General features: G+C 41.6%; 1 protein-coding gene across 1 annotated transcript in view; it reads right to left on the reverse strand.

Annotated features, from left to right (window-relative positions):
- Positions 1-4,883: 4,883 nt before the first annotated feature.
- LOC134405164 (bifunctional heparan sulfate N-deacetylase/N-sulfotransferase 4) overlaps positions 4,884-20,269 on the reverse strand; it is a 126,323-nt gene continuing 110,937 nt past the window's right edge. Inside the window, exons 8-13 of the mRNA XM_063136364.1 lie at positions 17,833-17,956; positions 15,953-16,127; positions 12,500-12,670; positions 7,774-7,883; positions 5,388-5,490; positions 4,884-5,014 (exon numbers count right to left, since the gene is read on the reverse strand). Of these exons, the coding sequence (XP_062992434.1) occupies positions 4,895-5,014; positions 5,388-5,490; positions 7,774-7,883; positions 12,500-12,670; positions 15,953-16,127; positions 17,833-17,956 (803 nt within the window). The 3' untranslated portion in view covers positions 4,884-4,894. The remainder of the gene's footprint in view (positions 5,015-5,387; positions 5,491-7,773; positions 7,884-12,499; positions 12,671-15,952; positions 16,128-17,832; positions 17,957-20,269) is intronic.

Here is a 20,269-nt window from a genome sequence, read left to right on the forward strand (position 1 = left end):
GTAAGAAGGAAGACGGGAGAAAAATAATCCCCCAGGTTTCTTGGGAGGGTGCAGTTGCACCTGTGACCTGCTTGTGGGCCCCAGGTTGACAGCTGGTTGGCCACTGTGTGAACAGAGCACTGGACTAGATGGACCCTTGGTCTGATCCAGCAGGGCTCTTCTTATGTTCTTATGTAATGTCTAGCTCCACACTTTCTCAAGAAGAAATGAATGCAGAGCTTCTCCAGACAGACAGAATGCAGAGCTTCTCCAGAACACTCCAGACAGTGTTCTACTAACTGATCAATCAGTTAGTAGAACACCAATGAGAATCCCCTGTTTGCAGGCTCTGCTCCCGCTCTTGTGTGCTGGAATGTACCTCCATCTAAAAAGGAGATCCAAGGCAGAGCACAGCTATTCTTGTCCTCTCTGCAGCACCAGCAATAAATGACTCTCTGTCCATTCCTTTTGCACTGGATATGATGCAATTCTGTAGAACCCTTTCTCCCCCTGTTCTCACCCCAATATAACTTCTTTTTATATTTGGACATTTGGCTCAATTAGTTTAAAAGGGAATTCTCACTAAACTCTTCCCCATATGAAGGACTGCATGGTTAGAAACTCCTAGGGCTGGGCTGAAAGGAGAGATCCTTGGCAATAGGGTGCAGAAACTGTCCAAGCTGCTGGACAGAGTAGGGTGTATCAGGAGAGTCATCCTGAGTGGTGGCAATGTATCAGTTATCCCTTTTCCTGGGAAACCCTTACAAAGAAGGGCTCCACGAAGATGAATAATTATCCTCTTTTCCAGTATGTAAATTATCCTTTTTCCCAGTCGGTAAGAGTTGGTGCTTTACCAAACCTTACTGGAATTTACTCTCAAGAAAGTATGTTTAGGGTTGCAGTCTTATTTTATTAAAGGGTTTATTAGCTATGTTTACACGCATAAGAGCACTATATTGGTCCTAGAACTAAATGAATCTCAACTATTACATGGAGAAAAATATTTGCCTCCAAGCATAATTCGTAGAGTGTTCAGAATTGAGGCATCACATTGTGAGCTAACAGGTCTAAAGGTCTTGTTACATTTCAGCCTGTTTGATTATTGTTTTATGAGATCTCATGGCATTATGACAAATTGTTTAATAAGATTCCATCTCCCCAAACAGTGCTACAACTGCTGTAGATAAAAGACAAACTTGCTGAAATTTCCCCTCCCTGGATGGATGGCAAAGTGACCAAGGACTAAGTGTAAGAGTTGAGGAAAGTGCATTTAGTCACTTTCATTGCTCAAGCAATGGCTGAATTAGAGAGCCCCCTTTCTCTGATGGCCCCTTACCTACTGTTTTCATAAGGGTATTGGGATCATGATTTGCTTAAATTGCAATGAGTCCAGAGATGGGGGCTTGTGGACTTGATTAACTCCCTTTCTCTCACAATTTGAGCACAGTGGAACAATTATCAGGCTTCTTTGTTTCACCACACCAGTGTTCACATCATTATCATCACCACCATCTGAAAAAAGTTGGACAAATCTTTGAGGGGAAAGATTGCAAACAAATGAAGCACAACAGGTAATCATAAAAATAAATCCCCCGCCATCCTTACAAAAAGCAGGAGGGGGGGAGTGACAAAGCTATCCCAGATTGCTAAATAGCCAATGGTGAATAGCCATTGTGAAACATTCAGGAACACTGCAAGGATAAGAAGACTGTCAGAGGGGGTTGGTGTGAAATGTGAACTGTTTGCCATGTGCATTATTGAACTAAAATAAAAAAAAACCTCTAAAAAAAGGAACGAGAAAGAATGACCCAGTAGGGCTTTGCAAAGTGGGTCTTCTCCTCCTGAAAATTTGAGCCAGAGCTCCGTTGAGGCAATTCTCTGCTCCTATGGCTGTCATAAGGGCTCTGACGATCCATCTGCGCTGACCATGGGTTAACGTCCAAGAAAGTAATTTAGGAGGAGATGCACATTATTCCATATTATAGATTATTTCAGTACAAAGTTCATCCTTATTATAACTTCCTCCCAAAAGGGGGCAACTATGGGGCATTGCCAAAACATATGAGTTAAAGAAGCATTAGGTGCATTACATCTCCAACAATTATATAAATTAGACAAACCCTTATTGAAAAGGCGTTGTGGAGTCCAATAGACCCGAAACTTTTTCTTTTTTTTTTGCTGAATAAGACGTAACCTGAGATCCATAGAAGCTTCAGATGCAGATGTTAGAGCAACCGTCTATTGGTTAGGCAAGATAGGGCACTCCAATTATCTATTCCAATCTAGTCTTAAACTATGGGTTTAATATTAAATACTGCTATTAAATACTTATACAGCAAAGCATTAAGTTGTTGGAAATATTTGCCAGGTATACATAAAGGAATCCCACGCATATGCTCGCACAAATGTAACTTTTCTGCATTCTCTTCTTGGGCATAGTTTGGAACCCAGTTTTTGCTAATGGAACGACACAGTTGGATACTGCCCTTGGTGTCAGGGAGGCTTCCCCTTGACATGCTAGTTTACTATGTGGAGTGTATTCTTTTTCTTCTTTATGTATGAAGGAATATTCAAACATGTGAGCTCCCATCTGAATCTGAAGTGGTGCACATGCTTACCACCTCAGTGAGTACGAGGCCTATTGAAACCAGGAAGTGGAATGCTTATCAGAACAGGGCACAGAATGATGTGTGAACTATGCAGTATCATTTCCTACGAAGCCCATTGTGTAACCCTATACACCATGAGGGGAACCGCTACTTACGTCAGGGGCCATTGATCCACGGAGGGGTTGGCCATGAGTTAATTCAGCTGTGCAGCATGTTGTTTCAGCTTGGTGTTTTTGGTGCATTAAATGTGGAGCATTGGTTAGGAGGTTGGTTAGGAACTCGGTTTGTGGGATTTGATGCTCTAGACATTCATTCCCTTTTGTGGCTGCACTGGTCCAGTTTGCTCCCTCTTATTTTTTTTTGTGGGTGGGTGTGTCCAGAGTATCCATGGATGGAGTAGACTGGTGTCTCTTCTCATGTTGCAGGCCAGGGCAGAGACTCAGGGTGTCCTCGGGGGTCTACCTCAAACAGCAAAAGGAGGACTGACAGCCTTCTCTTGGCTTCTGTGTCCCACGCTGTGCTTGATGGATAGAGGTGGTGGTGGAAGCAGTGTTCTTCCTTTAGGTGTTGTGCTCCAATAACATGGACTTCACTGAAAGGGCGACAAGGTGGAAGGAGTGGTGACCTTCCCTTGGGTTTTGCACTCCAGTGGCGCAGCTCACCCTTGAGGGAAGTAGTTGCAGTCTTGCCTTAGTTGTGTTCAAGAGACAGCTACCAGTCCTGGACGTGGGGCAGGAGGAGGGAGGAGAAACTGGGCTGGATGATCAGGCCACAAGCTGGATTTAGGCTCTGGGTAATAAGTTACCCACCCCAGCAACACATGACACAGAAGTAAGTCCCACTGAATTCAATGGGGCTTAATCCCAGCAAAGTGGACATAGAGTTGTAACCTTAAGGGACCATCCAAATATTGTCACTTCTTGAACACCTTTGAACACCTCATGACTCCTTTTATGTACTTTTCCGTATTTAGTTTATACTGAATTCTTTCTTCTTCACAACTTGATGATGCCTCTCCATTTTGACGTGTGGTATGCTTTATGGAAAATCAAGAGATACACTTTAACTGATTTTAAGTATATTTACTATCCACTACAAATTCTCCCTTTTAAGTTTTACATGGGTACTTACTGAGAATGCCTCATGACATTCTTCTGTCGGCATAGGAGGGGAACCATAACAAGCCATATTTAACTGATTTGCTTTTATGTTTTAATTTCATGTTTGTATTCCCCCCCTTATATTTTAGTGTTGTTAGCCACTTTGAGCAGTATTGGTAGTGGAAAGGCAGGATGTAAATCTGCACATAAATTATTGCAAATAAATAAATAAACTAACTCAAGCGTTCAGCTGCTAACGCTCAAGGCTCTTTAGGCTTTCCTTGTTTTCTCCTTGCTCGTGTGCTGAAGTAAGATCACAAATCCTCAGTGGACTGAAAGGAGATGCTCGGCAGATTTACACAATATGGCCACCATATGGATTTTTGTTTGAAGCCGCTTCACCTGGGGAGCTGCACGTGTGAAGTGGATCTCCGCACAGATGACACATTATTTACTGCCACCACCCAAAAGGAAAGGTTTGTGGTGAAAACTATACTATCCATATGTTCAGGCTCTACATGTGACCTGGTAGCCATGAGGCAGTAGCCATCATGTGGAACAACTTAAAGTGACGGCCATATAGCAGCCATAACGTGCTGATCGGTAGTGACCTCTTAAGGAACGCACTGCAGAAACAAAGGAACAATAAAACAAGCAGCATGCAATAAGCAAGTATATCTACAAAAGAGAGACCCTTGGAGAGTGTAACCACCTTTATTTTACTGGGAAAAAATTCCAGTTGTCTATAAGATCAGCCCCTCAAATAACAAAGGAGGGATGGATACGGAAACTGACTAAAATTGCAGTTGTCAAGGAAATTACAAACCTCACAATCCACTGAGAGATGCTTTCATCCTTTGCTTTTGTCTTGACAGACTGTAATTTGTCATATATGATGAAGACTATCGATCATACATATAGTTTCTGGGGCTTTCTGGTAAGCACAGTACATATGATCCCAGACTGGATAAAGAGTATTGCCTCAAAGCTCTGAATCTTTTCCTGGAAGCTGACCAGAAAGCTGATACTAATAACAGTCTGCACGTGCATGTATAACAAATGCCTTCTTTTTGTGTGTGGTGTGGCCTTCTTTTTACTCTTGAGAAAGAATGCCTCGTGAGATCCTCTTTTGACGATTGAAAGTGAACCAAGAAAGCGGAAGGTGGTGGTGCAAACGACAAGAGAATGCCATCCTCTCTCTCTGTGCTATCTCACTTTCTGAAGCTCTTGTCTTAGCCAGGATGGCAAAGGTTGTCCCAGTCTGTGCAGCAATTTGGACAGTTCCACATTGTGATCTCTGTAGTAGTTTGAGAGGAAGGCCCTCGACTGGAGAGTAAGAAAACAAGGAATCTGTCAGATAAATGATAATAGTCTAGACTCCCATATATGATTTGCCTAGAAAATCCCACGACGGGGAAAAATCCTAAATTATGTAAAGTATTTTAAGAAAAGGATACAGCTATGATGTTCATTTGTTTAATCTGTCATGATTTAAATCATCATAATTTAAGTATAGGAAAATTGTAGAGGAAAGATGGTGGCTGAATCTAACAGAGTGCTTGAACTTGGAGCAGTGACCACGTCTGAACTATAACCATGTGGTTCAGATGGGGTGAGAAAACATTACCTTTACTTCACTGAAACCCAATAAGAAAGCACAGTTTTAATTTCAAAGTTAGATATATGAAGAAAATGGTACCTCTTGATCCATTGGTGGGTATTTTCGGCCTTTGCTTTTTCCCAGGCATTTTGTCTTTCCTCCTTCCAGCAGCTGACACCAAAACCCTTTCTGAGGGTCAAACCTACAAATGTTTGCCTGAATTAATGTAAGGTCTATACTGGTGGTAAGCCAACTTTTCTCAACAACCTAGAGCACTCATTTTAACCTACCCACTCCAAAAGCAATCTTGGCAGAGATTTGTAATCCAAACCTTAAAAGTGAAAGATGAGAGAGTGTAATGGTTTCTAAAACAGAAGCTAAGGAAAACGTGAAAGGGCCCAGGGGGCTTTCCCTCCTCCTGGAACACTCTGCTCATGGGCCATATGCTATGGGGTACTGTACATTCTGTGGCGCACTGGCAAGAAACCCTTGGTCGTTTACCACTGAAATTCGGGAGCAAACTGCTACAAAGCAACAAGTAGGTTGTTTCCAAGCTAAATTTGACCTATTTACCACTCAGTAGCAATAAAATGGGTTTTCTGATGCCGCTGCACATTTAACAACACGGGCAGTGGTGGGTGCACCAGGGTCAATTCTGGCCCGTGGGCCATGTTTTTCCCACCCCTACACTAAGGAATGAGCTAAAGACAGGACAGATCAACACCAAGCAGGATATAACACCATGAAAGCAGTATATGGAATGTGTCACGGCCCCCAACAGTTGGCAGTGCACTTCAATAGTGCCATAAAGCATTAATGTAGATCCTGTCAGTTCAAATCTATTGTTTTGGGACTTGCAATGTAGAGGAAAGATTGAAAAGACTTGCATTACATTTGGCAGATGTTTTGGAATGCTTCAATATAATTGGTTGGAATATAATGGCAATTAGCCTCCCTCCCCTTTTTTTTTTGCCCTGGGCTTTTCCCGATAATAGCAATAGCACTCATGTGAGCACATTTCAGACAAAGAGGGATTTCTTTTCTAGCCCGGTCTATTACTGTACTAATCCTCACCACCCAAATTATCCTTAGCAATGGCATTAATTAAAATTAAATAAATCATTGATTAAATGGATATATTGAGAGGAGACTCATTTTTAGCTTGGATTTCCCAATCTCCTTTTTGCATAGCAAAGTACTTTTGCTGGCTTTCAGTAATTTCCCAAGAGGAGAAGCAATATTGCTTGCTGTGCACAAGGAAAGAAATAAAGCTGTAGAACTATGCTCCAAACAATATATCTGTTTTCAAGGAAATGTATTTAACTTTAGCAAAGAAAAGTGCTAATTTGGAACCTCTTTTTTTTTTTTTTTTTAAGTGAAAGGAAATTCAGTTGCCCAAGTTAGTTCATTCTGTTATTAAATAAAATTTAACAATTATTACAGAATGAGGGCAAGGTCCAGCCTAAGGCCTTAGCTAGACCTACCTTTTGTTCCGGGAGAGGGGAGAGGAGATCTCGCGTTGTGATTAATGCGAGATCTCTCCCTTGTTTATACGTAAGGTGCGACAACCTCAGGAAAAGAGGCATCGCTCCTGCCATTTTTAAAATTTTCTTAAAGCGATGGCAGCGCACGAACGGTCGCATGCAAAGGTAAGTGTTTTTTTAAATTTAAATTAATTTCCCCATTCCCCCCACCCTACTCCCAATGGGCGCAGCTCCCGGCTCCGTGTGAGTAATCACGTGGAGCGGGGTCAAGCCGCGGAAATGGGCAACACGTTTCACGGTCTCGGGCTTAGCCCAGGACCAGGGAAAAAGTGGGCCCAAAGGGTAGGGCTCTATCTCGTGGCAAGGGAGGGATGATTCCTCCCTGATCCTGGGATCCCTTGTGCGTCATGTGGACGCACAGGGACGATCCCGGGGATCGCCCCGGGATATAGCTTGGTCTAGCTAAGGCCTCAGTTAAGCATCTTCCCACGTAATTGGTTTCACTGAGCAAATGAATTAACACTTCCACTTTATCTGTTGCAACTTTAGGGTGCAACCCTATGCATGTGTGGACAGAAAAAAGGGAATAAACATGCATAGGATTTTTAAATTTGTGAAATGTATACTAAAAATATTATTAAAAAGACGCATGCATAGGATTGCACCCTTAAGGAGCTTAGCTAAGGTTAGATTGTGCCCTATGGAATTTTTGGCCACAAGCACATAAATTGGAATGTGAACCATGAAGCAGAAAGAAAATGGCCCCTTCCCTGCAGGAGGGAAAAATAATACCATGCTGTCTCTGATTTTTAATGTATCCTACACCAGTTTAACTAAAAATGTTAAAACTTCAGGCTGGTAACATGCAGGAGATGAAAATATTGTTTGTTTTCCTATGTAATTTTCACCTAATATTAATATTACAGATTGCCAGTGCAAAGTACAGATATATAGGATGAGAACAAAGGAGAAAGAAAAGAAATGAGATAAAAGGGTCTTACGTCAGGGCTTCAGAATAGTTATAGTGAGGAGAAACTCCTAGAAATTTCTGAACTTCATCCATTATAGTAGCTGGGTCACTTCTTAGTTGCTGTCCATCGATAATTAGCAACTAGATAGAAAAATACTGTTTAGTTTTATCTAACCCTAAACTCAATGGGAGTGTGAAGTAGCAAAGGTTGATTTACATGTTACCAAGAGAAAAGATGGGTTTGTCATTCGTTCTCATTTCCCATGACATGATACAACAAATGCATCTATTAACATGCATTAGGATCAATTTATAAGTTCTTATCTGTGATCAGACTGTAGCAAGCAAGGAGCTCTACTCCAAATATTTTTAACAAATATGTATCAATGAAAAATAACAGCTGCCTATAATTTTGATTCTCCCCTAATTTTGATTTTTTAGAGTTGTAAACAATAAAAGCAGGATCTCACAAAAGAAGGGCTAACAAGAATAACAGTCATTACTTGCAAATAAAAGCAAGGTCTTGCAAAACAATTATTGTTGTTGTTGTTGTTGATCTTCTTCTTCTTCTTCTTGTTGTTATTATTATTATTATTATTTACACTTATATACTTCCCCATAGCTAAAGCTCTCTAGGAAGTTTACAAAAGACACTGACCGCATAAGTCGTGCCCTCCAGGGTTAACCAGATGGCCACACCTCTTTCCTCTGAACATTGTTTTACTAATGACTTACACAGGGATGAGCAAATTTTGACCATATGAAAAGGAGGACAGGGGTCCTGTATCTTTAACAGTTGAATAGATAAGGGAATTTCAGCAGGTGTTATTTCTATACATGAAGCACCCGGTGAAATTCCCTCTTCATCACAACAGTTAAAGTTGCAGGAGCGTGGCCCAGAGTGACTAGATACAAAAGAGGGCAGGGCTCGTGCTTTAATTGTTGTGATGAAGAGGGAATTTCACCAGGTGCCGTATGCATACAAATGACACCTGCTGAAATCCCCTTTTCTATACAACTGTTAAAGATACAGGACCCCTGTCCTCCTTTTCATATGGTCATATGGTCACTAGAGGTGTAAAACCTCAGTCCCAGGGGCCAAATCAGCCCTGCTTGGGGTGCCAATAAATCCCTCCAGGGGTTCCCCAGATGGCTCCACCCTCTTCCCATGGCCCCACCCCTTTCCCCCTGACCACCAATTGTTTGGTGGCTTCCTGGCTTTTGTGCAATTTTCTTCCCCATTCTAAAAGGTTGAAATGATTCTCCGAAGGCTTGGTTGCCAACAGGAAGGGCTTTAACTTAAAATATTATTTTATTTATTTATTAAAGCATATTTATCCTGCCTTTTAGCCAAAATACATATATTAAAATAATAATAAGCTCTCAAGGCAGGTTACAAAAATAATTCTTAGGACAGTCCCTGCCCATAGGCTTACAGTCTAGAAGGAAAGGGGATTTTATTTATTTATTTATTTCATTTCATTTATATACCGCCCCCATAGCAAGAAATAAACATGTGGGTGATTAAGATGTGCTTGGGAGGGAGGAGGGGAGGAAAGAGCCACTTTAGGTACTAGATTCTTAGTTGCAAAGTATTTATTTACTTATTGCATTTCTATACCACCCAATAGCTGAAACTCTCTGGGCGCTCAAGTTCAGCAGGTTACGGGCAGAGTGGAAGGGCTTGGTATTTCTGGTGCTGCTGTTCCTGTCCCCCTTTGCATTTGGCCCTGCTCACCAATGGAAGGCGGCCCCCAAGAGCTTCTCCAAAACGAAATTCAGCCCACGGTCTGAAAGAAGCGAAACACTCCTGATCTACACTTCCAGCAGAAGATCTCCATGTGGCACCTACATGCCTAAAGTTGGAGAGGCAACTAAACTACCCGTATTGAGAAAACTCAGTGGATCTATAGGAGTAATATTGGAGGCATGGGGCAGGCTGCTCTAGATTCCTCATCCCTAGAGTTGGATAGATGTGTCTAAGGTCAGTTGCAACTACTTCCGCACTACATTGGACTCTTCTGACCAGAAATGACAAACAAACAAATAAAAAGTTATATGGATGCTGCTATGGCTGTAAGAAACCATGCACTGTTTTTAAAGTTTCCTTGCTGGATCTCGTCGGTATGCAGGGTTATTTTGAATTATTGAAATGTTGAGTGCACATTATTAATTATGAGTGCACAATAACTGCACTCTCTTGCATTTTGTTAAGTGCTCACTCTCACCAGACTTAAAAAATGAATCCCAGCAACTGGGCAACCTGAGAAGAAGCTCACTTTAAAAGAAAGAGTGCAGCCTTGTAGGATCTATATTCGTTGAGGATCAGCATTCAAGCCACCCCCCCCCCCCCAAAATGATTTCATGCGACTTCCCAATGGTCATGGCAAAGGCTAGACTGGTCTTAAGTTATCTCACAGGTCATTACTAGCAGAATCCTGTGCATGTTTACTCAGAGGTGAGTCTCATTACTTAGTTCTGTTGAGCTTATTTCCAGGTAAGTGTACATAGCGGTTGCAGTCAACTGCACAACTCTATACATGTCTATCCAGAAATAAGTCCAACTGGGTTAAATTGGGCTTATTTCCAGATAAATGGGTATAGAATTGAAGCCAGAATAATTGTTTCTGACTGGGCATGATAACTAGGCTTTGGAGGAACAACCAACTATGTTGTGAAGAAGCAATTATCCATACATGGAACTTAAATTTAAACAGGACAAGGTTGGTTCTTTCATTTCAGTAATAAAATCAGAGACAGATGCAACAGATATTGAGAATAAAGCCTGAGCCCAGAGCTGAAAACTTTGAACACACATTCGATTTGGGATTTGACTCTGAAAGCCATTGTGCTGGCAGAAGGGAATAACAGAATTATAAAGCCTGAAGGAAACCAATAAGATTCTCTCTAATCTAAATCCCTGAACAGAGGCTGGGGTATGTTCCACATCTAAACATTTCTCCCTGATAAGACAGTATAAGAACAAATTAAACTATGTCGTGAGCGAAGAATGAAAAGGCCATGGTGCCCATTTTAACAGATGTGCCTGTAATCTATCATCCCACCCCACCACCGTACTCACACATGTGCACACGCGCACACACACACACCTCAATTTAATAAAAATAACCACCACTCCTTGTTGTCTCAAGCACGTTTATAGCAGAAAGTGAAAAAAAATCCCAGTTAGCCAATCTGACCTTGTTGTAAGCAGTAACCTGGTAAGTTGTAGAAATGGTAGAGAGGGCCGTTCACTCTTTACTAGGAATGTTAGAGAAACCTGCTGTAAGGTGGAGCTCAGGCCACCTAAGTTGGCTCACATTTTTTAAAAATGTTCAAATTGCAAAATCATGACTTTCAATAGAACACTTTGCACAAAATAGACCATTTATGCCCAGAATTCTGTGGAAATTGCACTACATACAGCCACAAATTGCGTTCTCTCTCAACTGATAAAGTTCCCAGGTTTCAGGAACTAACCTGCAGGATCCCTTGGTTCCAAAAAGGGCCATATATCCCCATGACAGACAACCATACTCTTTATCAAGCAACATGTTCCAAGGTGGGAACACAAAGAACTTTGATGCGCTTGAGCCTTGCTGATCCTCCCCTCCCTACCACCATTCTATAAGTGCAATGTTGTTACAACTTGAGGGTTACCAAGCTCTGGTCTTTTTCTTCCACTATACAATGTCCCTGGGAAGGACAGCGTGTCATCATGTCCTGTTGCTCCCAGGGACATCTATGGCCCCATTTTGAATGTGCATGCCAGCACCTGGGTGCTACTATTTTGTGTAGGAAAAGATGTAACACATTAAAAGGCTGCCTTTGGACAACCTTATAAATACATTTTTAATATGAATGTTGTGTGCATTTTTGAGGGGGGAGAATATCACACAATAATACAGACTGGGGTTTGAACTTAATCACGAATTAATTGAGTGTGGGGCTCTGGTGCTTTCTGGCCTGACGATGCTCTGAATGCATGCAAGCACCACAGACCTTCCTCTTTCTATCTTCCTGCCCTTTCCAGCACAGATAAAGTAGGAAGGTGAAGTGCCACAGACTACAACCTACTCGGGTACAGGACACAAAAGAAAGGGGATATCTGGATTAGGGATGTCCGTTGCTGGGAAATCCAGTTCTTCTTTGGCTCAATGGAGTTCCATGGTGTGTTCGATTCACTTCACATCTGTGACCCAAGGTGCGGGTTTGTTTCCTGAATTCTGGGGATTTTTTGGTGCAAATTTGGCTGTAATTTGTGCAAATTCGGTTGCAATTCCTGGACTGGCACAACTTGCTGCAGGTTGAGATGACTGCCACAGAAACAAAAGTGAAGTCTGGGGGGCTGAGCCTAGAAAAACCCGGTGAATCCCACCTCACCTCCCAAATGGATTTCTCCGCCATCCACATGTCTAGGCACCAGCATCATATTCACTAGTCTTCTAGAGGACTGGAAAAATATTTCAAAATTCTTCAGCATAAACATTCAAGTTTTTAGATGCCAAGGCAATTATCTAGCTCTTCCTAAAGCAATCTTGCATTTTAGTACTGAAGACGCATGAATCTCACACTGCACACTGAAGTGCTTTGTCTTTTAAGATAAACCGCAAGATGTATGCTTGAGGCTTATCAATCCATTATTAAACAAGTTACAATATTACAATCAATTATTAAGTATGTTACAATATTAAACATGTTACTAAATTATGATGATCATTTATCACAGAAAAAATATTTGGCGAGATGGAAACTACCTGTGAAGTGGGGAAGTTTGTCAGCCATCTTTCTATATGGATAGCATACCAGCCAGGGATCAAACATCTTTTCTGTAGAGCCTTTAGCTCAGAGGGTGCCCAGTCATCTGAAGTAACCACTTCATAGAAATTGAACTTCAGGGCAGCAGAGTCCTGATGAGAACGCTGATGCTAGTTGAAGAAAATAGGTTAATTAATCACAAGTGAGGTGGGGGCTCTGAGATTTTCCCAGTCTTTCCCCTGAGTACCTTTTATTTATTTATTTATTTATTTATTTAAATAAATAAATAAATAAATACATACCAACTTCACCCACCACTAAAAGATAAGAAAAAGCCTTGTAGAACCTTAGAGACTAACATGTTGATTATGGAACAAGCTTTTGTGCAACCAGTCAACTGCATTGGATGCATGGGATGTAAAATATGGCAAATATATACATGTAAGGAGAAGAAGGAAAAATGCTAGCAGTAAAGTCAAAGCATTCCCCTTAGAACTCGCTCTTAACAATGTTTCTTCTCCTCCCTACACTGATGTGTTTATATATCTGCCTACTCAGAAGTAGGATGACCATATGAAAAGGTGGACAGGGCTCCTGTATCATTAACAATTGTATACAAAATGGAATTTCAGCAGGTGTCATTTGTATATATGGAGAACCTGGTGAAATTTCCTCTTCATCACAACAGTTAATGCTGCAGGAGCTATACTAATGTGACCAGACACAAAAGAGGGACAGTATGCAACTGTTGTGATGAAGAGGAAATTTCACCAGATGTTGCATGCATACAAATGACACCTGCTGAAATCCCCATTTCTATACAACTGTTAAAGATGCAGGAGTCCTGCCCTCCTTTCCATATGGTCACCCTACTCAGGAGGTAATTTCATGCATCTGATAAAGTGGGCTCTGGTCTCACTTATAAAGTAATCAAAGTTCACTCTGTAATTAAATTATTAGATTGTAAGTTGCCACAAAACTCTCTCCTTGTTTTTGTTGCAACAAACTAACCTAGCTACATCTCTGGAAAGTGTTTTACTGATAGAAATTTTGCTACTGTCATTCATGTCCCCAAAACTTCCAGATTAGACTACACTAACATGCTCTACATGGAGCTACTCTTGAAGATGACCTGTAAGTTACAATTGATTCAAAATGCTGCTCCACACTTTTTGATAGGTGTGGGCTGGTGAGAACATATACCTGCTCTGAAATATCTGCACTGATTACTAGTTCATTTCCAGGCATATCATGTGCCAGGAGCAGGGCCTTTTCTGGAATGGAACGTGCTTCCCTGAGAAGTCCATATGTGTCCTTTCCTGGTTTATTTTTGGAAGCAGGGAAAGACTTTGTTGTTCTGTCACACATTTGGGAACTTGTTGGAGCATTTTACTATTGCTTTTACATACTTTTAAATAGGGGTGTGCACGGACCCCCCGCTCCGCCCCGCTGGCCGATCCAAAAATTTCGGATCGGCCCGCTGCGCTCTGCCCATAGTCTGCTCCTTTTCACTGCGGAGCTCCGGCTCCGAATCGGAGCTCCACAGTGGAGGGGAGTGGCGCCACGGAGAGGAGGGATTTACCGGGCCGGGCCACTGTCGCCGCCTGTGCGGCGATGGCGGCAGAGCCCGGTAAGGGACCAAGGGGGAGGGGGGCCTTACCTGCGTCCGTCCGCGGTCCCTCGGCTTCTTCAATTGAGCCTGCGGCTCAACCAGGAAGTCTAGGCCGAGTGCGGCCTAGACTTCCTGGTTGAGCCACAGGCTCAATTGAAGAAGCCGAGGGACCGCGGATGGACGCAGGTAAGGGAGAGGAGGGAGGGGGTTTTACCGGGCCCTGCCGCTGTCGCCGCATGGGCGACAGCGGCAGGGCCCGGTAAACCCCACTTACCTTTCTTGCGGAGCTCCGGATCGAGGCAAAGGATCTGCCTTCACCTCGATCCTCTTCGCAACGCTCCACCGGCCCCCCAATCCTCTTCGCCTCCGCCTTAAGGGCAGGCGAAGCCCCCCGCTCTGCTCCTGCTTCTCCGGTTTGAGGAGAAGCGGAGCACATCCCTACTTTTAAAGCATTGTTATATACTGTTTCCATTGGATTAATTTTATACTTGTATGTTTAATATTTTGCAAACAAACTTGTGAATGGCAATTTAGAAATATTATAAATGAATGAATCATTTCTTGGCCACTGAATATATGAAGGATATCCTGCTTTCATGCCTCTCTCTCCCTAGCTGGTTTGGGATGACTAGTTCTCTTGCAATGATGCAACAGAAGTCAGTTTCCTCTGCCCTGTGGATTCTGAGCGGTAGGACCCACAGTATCCGTTAGTAGGGTGGGAAGAATTGCAGACATTGTAGGTTGGAGACTGGCATTATGCTTTGTGTCAAGAAGTCCATTTCCAGTTGTCTTGGCTCACAGGGACAATAAGCTACTGTTGCAGTGGAGCAATGCACTACAACAGAACGAAACCCAGTATGGGTTTCTACAACCAGGTCCATGTGTTTGAGGTCTGATTCTTACTTTATTGCAATGAGCTAAGAGTCAATTGCTCATACCTTCCCATACCCCTCTGATAAGGTGGAAAATATAGCAATATAGCAGGGAATAAACCAAGCTATTTGTATACAGATGGGTCAATCAACAAAACTCAAACTCATCAATGTCCTCCAAATGCCTGGAATTCTATTCCAGTGCATCTGCAAACGGCGATGTCGATCTCAGTTTTTAAATCTTACTTGAAAACATTTCTTTTTTCGAAAGCTTATAATCTGTAGTGTGACCATACTAGTTTTTATTATTAGTTTTATTGTCCCCCATGCTGGTTGGGCTTTCCCCTCCCTGTTTGTTTGTTATTGTGATTTTAGAATGTAAGCCATATGGCAGGGTGTTTTGTATTCTGTTTTATTTTGTTCTGTACAGCACCATGAACGTTGATGGCACTATATAAATAAATAAATAAATAATAATAATTAAATAAATTCCATCTCAAAATTTGTTCTGACTTATTGTGAGCTTTGGGTGGGTTTTCCCCACTAAATTTGTGTGCAAGTTTGTGCATATTTTCCCAAATATACGCATCAATTGGGCACATTTTCCTCCAATTGATTAAAGTGTGTTTGTGTGCACTTTTGGCATTTTTTTCATGCACTGTTTTCAAATATAGACACTGTAATGCATTTTCTTTTCGTTCTGTGAATCGTGTTGAAAGCTTGCAGATTGCATTTGAGTTCGTGTTTGGCTCCAGGAGGTGCAAACTGGGTAAATACTGGTAAACACATGAACTGAAATGAATTTCTCATACATCCCTACATTTGCCTAACCAATGTGGTCCTTCCATCTAGAGATTTGGTGGCAGGAAATAAGCCCCAATGAAACAGCTGCCATGCCATCAAAGTAATGGATCTGCATTGGGCTTATCACAGCTGTTAGCTCACTTTTCCCAGTGCAAACATCATACCTGATACCAGGAGTAAGCTCGGTCTGATGGATCAATAAGAATGGTGATGATTTTTGCCTTGGGAATCAAGGAGACTGCACGTTTCGGAGCATCTTCTGAGTGAAAGTAGTTGGCACTTTTCTCAAACAAGATATCAGTGGTGATGTTGTATGGGGTAGGGAAAAAATCCATATACCTGAAAGCAAAAATACAGTATCAGCCATGATGAAGGGGGTGAGAGTATATGTTAAATCATACTAACACTTGGAAATCTAGCAAACAAGGGAAAAGGCCTATCTTGGTGGTGGTTCCCCAAATGTGGGCTGGTGTCATATTGTCATCTTTGGCTATTGGGCGGTATAAAAATGCAATAACTAACTAACTAAATAAATTGTTTTTAGCTGTTTTCAGTTGTTTTAAGTCTATGTATATTTTATTCTCTGCTATAAGGTGCCTTGAGTCTTTTTTTTTTTTAGAGAAAGGCATCTAATACATTTAACAAATAATATCAATAATAATAATACTTTTTTAATGGACTCCCTGTGTGCGCGTTTGTGCATGCATGTCATGTGAAATGAAGTATTGGAGTATATGTAACTGAAGTCAAAGATATACACTGGAAAAAAATGAATGAACATCAAGTGATCCATCACTGCTGCTGGTACAACTGTGCATGCCTTATGGTATTGGCCAACTGCTCAATGGAGAACTATTTCCTCCATCTTCCTTCCTGGCTGGCCCCTGGACAGGCAGACACATGCACTGTAGCAAACCTACCATTACCTGCAGTGGGAAACCCATGTTGACTTCCATTCATGCAACCACTGCTGTCATCTGCAGGGTCCTGGTGCACAAGTTACTCATAGTTCATACTGCTTATACTGCATTTCATAGAACTTTTTTTTATGGGTCTTTGAATTACTTTCTGCCACAGCCTTGAGTACTGTGGCAGAAAGGTGGGATACAAATATCAATCAATCAATCAATCAATCAATCAATCAATCGGAGTCTCATATCTTGTATACAATGTATGTCATTTGAGTAGTTACGATTTTGTGAAAAGCTGCATTAAAAAGCAAAACACGAATAGAACTTTGCTGATAGGTACACATTAGTCATGGTTATATAGACCTGTCTCCTCCCACTTAGGCTGCAATCCTATGCACACTTAACTGAAAGTAAGTCCCAATGAACTCAGTAAGGCTTACTCTGGAGTAATCATTTACAGAAATGCACTGTTAGGGCACAATTCTATGCATGTTTAGACAGAAAAAAAGTCCTACGATTCCCAGTGTGGGAGTTCTAACTGTAGGTGCTTAATCAGCTGACCATTATGATAGCCGGTGGAGGCTGGTGGCTCTGATGTCAGTGGGGCGGTGAATCTACACCAGGTTTCAGTCAGAACCAGTTGGAACTCTAAAGGAGCTACCCAAGATGCTGACTGGTTCAAACTGAAACCTGGAGCAGATTCACTACCCCACTGACAACAGAGAAACATACTTCTGCTTTATGTTCATTCATTTTCTCGATCATTCCCAATACTGAACTTGCCTTTTTCCTTGCTGCTGAAAATAATTCACAACAAATCCAGAACAGCCAATTAAAAACAAATTAAAAGAGTCTGAAAAGGAACAAAACATGAAAGATCAACTCTTTCCTCAACTGCATTTCTTTCTGGAAAACATAAATATTGATATTGTAACATGAAATGAGAAATAAGGGAGCAACATTTTGGCAAACATCTCATCAGGAATTACTAATTTCTAATTCATTCTCCTGGCACCACGCACTGAAAATTCATCTGGAAATTATGTAGATGTCGCAAATACTTCTATAATTGCTCTTCTGTGGTTTAGCATATGCTAACAATGGACATTTGTGTTTTTTGTTATTCTTCTTACCAGTCGATTCCCTTGTGATAGTTGTTTCCATTAAAGAATTGAACTTCTTCAAAGGTTTTTGGACTAGGGAGATTGCTAATGATGGAAGGATGCATAAGGAGAAATAAATAAAGTGCTGTTGTTCCTACAGGGAAAAAAACACCAGAAGGCAGGATTATATGATAGTGTAGGAAAGGGCAAAGGATGTTAAACATTTAAACTTTGGTTTTGCAAGAAATATATTCCCAGATGGAGAAAGAAATCCCAGTTATGGAAAAAATATGTTAATATCATGTAATTTTATATCAATCAAGGCAAAGACTTGTTGAAATTTTTTTTTTTTTTTAACTTAAATTTTGCTCTCTGATGAGTTAAGGAAACCCCTATTGACTTCAGTGGGAAGTGTGTATCCATACTTAAAAAAAGATGTCCTATATCTGAGGAACCTTTCCAACATGCACCCACCCCTAACTACACACACATTAGATTTGTCTTCCATCATTTCTCAAGAATACACAATACGTATCAATAAATCACCATGCTTCTTTTCACGACAATGTTTTGAGGTTGGATAGGATGGACAAAAAATGTCATCTGAGTAACTCAGTACACTTTACAATTGTGAATGGATTTAAATTTGATGCTAAAATCATCATGTCCTTCTCCCAAAAGTTGTGGTTAGAACTGAAGTGTACGACTGCAATCCACAACACGTTTACTCGGATGTAAGCAACATTGAATGCAGTGGGACTTACTTCTGGGTAAAAACAACAGGATTGCATGTGAAGTGACTGGTACCAAAATCCAAAAAACAAAACTCCAAAGAGTTGCTCCAAAGAGTAGTAGACAAACTAATTCAAATTACAAGAAAGGAGATTTCAACTAAATGTTAGGAAGAACGTAGGGTGGCCATATGAAAAGGAGGACAGGGCTTCTGTATCTTTAACAATTGTATAGAAAAGGGAATTTCAGCAGGTATAACTCCTGCTGCTTTAACTGTTGTGATGAAGAGGGAATTTCACCAGGTGCTGCATGCATACAAACAAATGGCACTTCCTGAAATTCCCTTTTCTATACAACTGGTAAAGATACAGGAGCCCTTTCCTCCTTTCCATATGGTCACCCTATGAAGAACTACCTGATGCCATGAATTGTTTGATTGTGGAAAAGACTGCCTCAGAAGGTGGTGGACTCTCTTTCATTAGAGGTTTCTAAGAAGGTTCAGAATGGCCACCTACCAGGGATAATATAGTAGTGAATTTCCAGTATTGACAGGGGTTTGGAATAGATGACTTTTGGGGTCCCTTCTAGCACTATGGTTCTATGATTCCTCTAGAAGAGAAACTAATAAGGGATTTGTGGCTGGGCAACAGAAGGTGGAATAATGTCTGATTTCAAACATGCTTGCAGTTGCAGTACTTTTTACATTAGCTTTGCGAAATTAGATTTAGATGATTTAAAAGCTTTCTTTTTTTCACTGACTCATCCATAGCAGGAAAACAGGGTAATCTGATTAGGAAGCCAGTGGGGTTTCTTTAAATATGCATTATACTGCTGTGTGGGAAGAAAGTTGCAATGGCTTAGAGTTGATGACTATTTCTTATCAAGCGTGAGATTCCATCAGTTGATCCTCACCAGCTTACTTGGCTCTGTTGGCAAATTATTCACTTCCAAGGATTCAATCTTGAAATCTTTGATGCCAGCAACCACTGCAGAAATATTGAACTGCAGGAAGTTTGAAAGTACTGTAGGAGGATCACAACTATTTGCCCCCACTCCCTATGCATTATGTTGCACCCAACCTGGGTTTGCAACCAAGCGTCCACTTGAGAGAAAGCTGCAGCCAATCCCAGTTCTCATAGAATCATAGAATCATAGAATAGCAGAGTTGGAAGGGGCCTACAAGGCCATCGAGTCCAACCCCCTGCTCAATGCAGGAACCCACCCTAAAGCATCCCTGACAGATGGTTGTCCAGCTGCCTCTTGAATGCCTCTAGTGTGGGAGCGCCCACAACCTCCCTAGGTAACTGATTCCACCGTCGCACTGCTCTAACAGTTAGGAAGTTTTTCCTGATGTCCAGCCGGAATCTGGCTTCCTTTAACTTGAGCCCGTTATTCCGTGTCCTGCACTCTGGGAGGATCGAGAAGAGATCCTGGCCCTCCTCTGTGTGACAACCTTTTAAGTATTTGAAGAGTGCTATCATGTCTCCCCTCAATCTTCGCTTCTCCAGGTTAAACATGCCCAGTTCTTTCAGTCTCTCTTCATAGGGCTTTGTTTCTAGACCTCTGATCATCCTGGTTGCCCTCTTCTGAACACGCTCCAGCTTGTCTGCGTCCTTCTTGAATTGTGGAGCCCAGAACTGGACACAATACTCTAGATGAGGCCTAACCAGGGCCGAATAGAGAGGAACCAGTACCTCACGTAATTTGGAAGCTATACTTCTATTAATGCAGCCCA

This window comes from Elgaria multicarinata, chromosome 10 (genome assembly GCF_023053635.1).
Source record: "Elgaria multicarinata webbii isolate HBS135686 ecotype San Diego chromosome 10, rElgMul1.1.pri, whole genome shotgun sequence".
Classification (NCBI taxonomy): Eukaryota; Metazoa; Chordata; class Lepidosauria; order Squamata; family Anguidae; genus Elgaria; species Elgaria multicarinata.